This window comes from Nelumbo lutea, chromosome 1 (assembly GCF_056320005.1).
Source record: "Nelumbo lutea isolate HS-2025 chromosome 1, American lotus-T2T, whole genome shotgun sequence".
Classification (NCBI taxonomy): Eukaryota; Viridiplantae; Streptophyta; class Magnoliopsida; order Proteales; family Nelumbonaceae; genus Nelumbo; species Nelumbo lutea.
This window is the reverse complement of record NC_142684.1, coordinates 88293391-88296165: the sequence shown is the minus strand read 5'-3', so window position 1 is coordinate 88296165 and position 2775 is coordinate 88293391. Positions and strand designations below refer to the sequence as shown.

At 40.3% G+C, this 2775-nt stretch overlaps 1 protein-coding gene across 1 annotated transcript; it reads left to right on the top strand.

Annotated features, from left to right (window-relative positions):
- The first annotated feature begins 264 nt into the window (after positions 1–264).
- On the top strand, positions 265–2388 carry LOC148875980 (uncharacterized). Its single transcript, XM_088976511.1, has one exon. It carries the CDS (start codon positions 1851–1853, stop codon positions 2322–2324), a length of 474 nt encoding a protein of 157 aa, XP_088832637.1. The 5' UTR covers positions 265–1850; the 3' UTR covers positions 2325–2388.
- The last annotated feature ends 387 nt before the right edge of the window (positions 2389–2775 follow it).

The following is a 2775-nucleotide window of genomic DNA, read 5'->3' as shown; positions in this document are numbered from 1 at the left end:
TGTTAAATCGTAAGAAAAGAAATGGAAATGTCTATTTTGCTTTTAAGTCATTCTCTCTCTCTTCCCCACCGCATCCAATTGAAATGATCCCGCACCGGGTGGACATCAGCCGCGTTGGCTTTACAGGTAACGCTCACCAAAGTTTGTTCACAAACCTTAACATCCAGACTCTATTCCTTAAAATGGTCACTTGAAGTGAACGGAGATATGAATTGGGGGGGGGGGGGGGGGGGGGGGGGGGGCGGGGCGCTACGAGAGAAGATCACCAAAGTTTCCCCCAAAACCTTCGACGAAGAGACGAGAAATCATGTTTTCTTCATCTTCAAGAGTGTTGGAAGCATGTCAAGCATTTTTCATCTGGTCTGCAAAAAACAACTCACCTCCGGTATCTCAGCTGCTTTGAAAACCCCATTTCTCCGACCACTGGACCTCTTTTGACGAGTTTGAATTCAAAAATGATTTTTTGATCACAAAAGTTATACAGCTTAAGCTGGATTGGATATTCCAAAATCCATAGAAAGGAAATAATAGATCTGCCACAAATTTAATAAAGCAATTTAAAAGCCATAACTTGAACCGACTCTTTTCCATGAATGAGGATGAAAACCACCTTGGGTATATGTGAGATAAACAAAAGTGGACTTAGATTGAGATAAACTTACAGAAGGCAAGAGCCAAAGATTTGGGTATGAAATCAATAATGATTTTGTTGGAAATGAGTGGGAAAATATAAACAGATGCTGATACGCATAAAATCATTAATCGAAGAAGAAAACCCTTGAACTTTGTCCCCAAGGTTTTTTGAGGCAAGCAATATATTTTTACTTTTTTTTCTCTTTATTTATTTGTGCATTCATTTCAAAATCTATTCTGCCATTATTATAGCAGAACCTAGCCATGAGCTCAAAACCCTCTGCTTCTCCAGGAAGATCATGGAATGACTCGTAGATTTATCAAATAATTTGTTTAATCTACCTGAGAATGATGAAATAATTTTCTATTAGTACCTAGGTGGACGAATGGGCACCTCTGATGATTTGCCGTGATTTCCCACCACTGCTGCAACTTGATGAAACAGGGAGAGAGAACGAAGGGGAAGGAGAGAGAGAGGCCGGAGGTGGAGGGGTTGTGTCGCTGGTGCCAGGGATGGATAGGTGATCATTGGCATGGTATTTCCATCACACCCTGGCCAATGTTTATTTTCTCGGTAGTTCTTTTTATTAATTTTAAGATTTTAACATCTTGATGTTGGGCTGCACTTACTTTTCCATCCCGTTTAGAATTATTACAACTTTTTGGTTTTGCATTTTGTCTCCTTAATACATTAAAAAAAAATGAATGCCACAGCTCAGAGAACTGGATCAGGAAATGACAATCAAGAACTTTCAGATTAGACAGAGTCAGAGATAGACAGAGAATTGGAGATGTGATGAGACAGAGATGGGGTTGGAGTTGGAGCCAAAGCAGGAGAGATGGAGATGAACAGGGAATCAAAGTCAGAGACGGAGACGATGATGCACGGAATATAAGTGTCATTGTGAATAAGTGTGTCGGTTTTTAAAAGGGTATTTTAGGGATTTTTAAAAATATATCACTCAGATGATGTCACGTATGAACTGAGTGTGACAGAAAATTAACACCAAAGCAAATTGTAGACAATCAAAATTTAGGGACAGTAAAGGTAATAGTTAGTCAATTAGCTAAAGTGTAAGGATAACTATGAAAAAAGAGTACCAAAAAATACTTAGCCTCATCTTCTTCCGACTTCACAAGTCTTCAGATTTTGGAGCTCTCTTCTTCTGATTTTCACAAACACGATGCGAGTATGAGATGATGATGATGATTAAACGATGGAGGAAGCAAGATGGGAGCAGAGAATCCAAGCCCTAACCCACGTTCTAACAAGCCCCACGATCAACCCATCTATCCATTCTCAGTTCTTCATCTCCACACAGGTCCCCTGCTACCTCAACTGGGACTACCCTCCTATTCTCTGCAACAAAGACCAGAGGAACCCCTTCCCTTCTCTGCATCTAAAATGGGGCCTCTCTCTCTTCTGGAAGAGGGTCTCTAGGTTTGGGTTTCCCGAGACATCCTGGCGGTCTAAGTGCCCCTTTCAGCAGCCCCAGCCACTGATCTTAGCCAAAGGCGTTGAAGTTTCTCCTTCCATGTGGGGTGAAGAACAGAGGAGAGAGTATTTCAGGAAGAGATTGATAAGAAAACGCCTGGGCAGTAATATTCACCCATTAATTCCTATTGTGATTCCAAATGTTTTGTTGTTTTCTCTTTTGCTTTGGAATCCCTTTCCCCTTGATGAATCCTGAACCACTCATCTTCATGTACGTTGAAGACTAATCCATGAAAAGGCATATTTTGCAATTGATTTAATTCTTGAGCTAGTTATTTTAGTGCGTATAAGATCAGTTGATCTCTGAGTTTATTCTTGGTATTGTTCGTCGTGATCTAGGCAGATAGTTCTAGAAATTAAGGGCGACGCTTTTCTTATCCTTCAGAATGAAAGAAATAATAACTACTACAATTCTAATTAATTAGAAAAGCAGTAGCCTTTTGTGAAGACAAAAGCATTTTTTGCCAATATGCATTGATCTAGTGCCGTATCTTTTGGCCAGTATGCATGAAGTCTTTAGTTCTCCAGAAAGACATGCCAGTGGCCTTGTTGTCTCAGACTTCAACCCCTGAATTCTCACCTTTGTCAGCCCATGACTTAACCATTGCACCCAGAAATGACCCCTTATGGTTTTCAGGAAAAAAAAA

Excerpts from the sequence above, each read along its gene's own strand:
- LOC148875980 (XM_088976511.1), top strand. The coding sequence starts at position 1,851 with ATGGAGGAAGCAAGATGGGAGCAGAGAATCCAAGCCCTAACCCACGTT.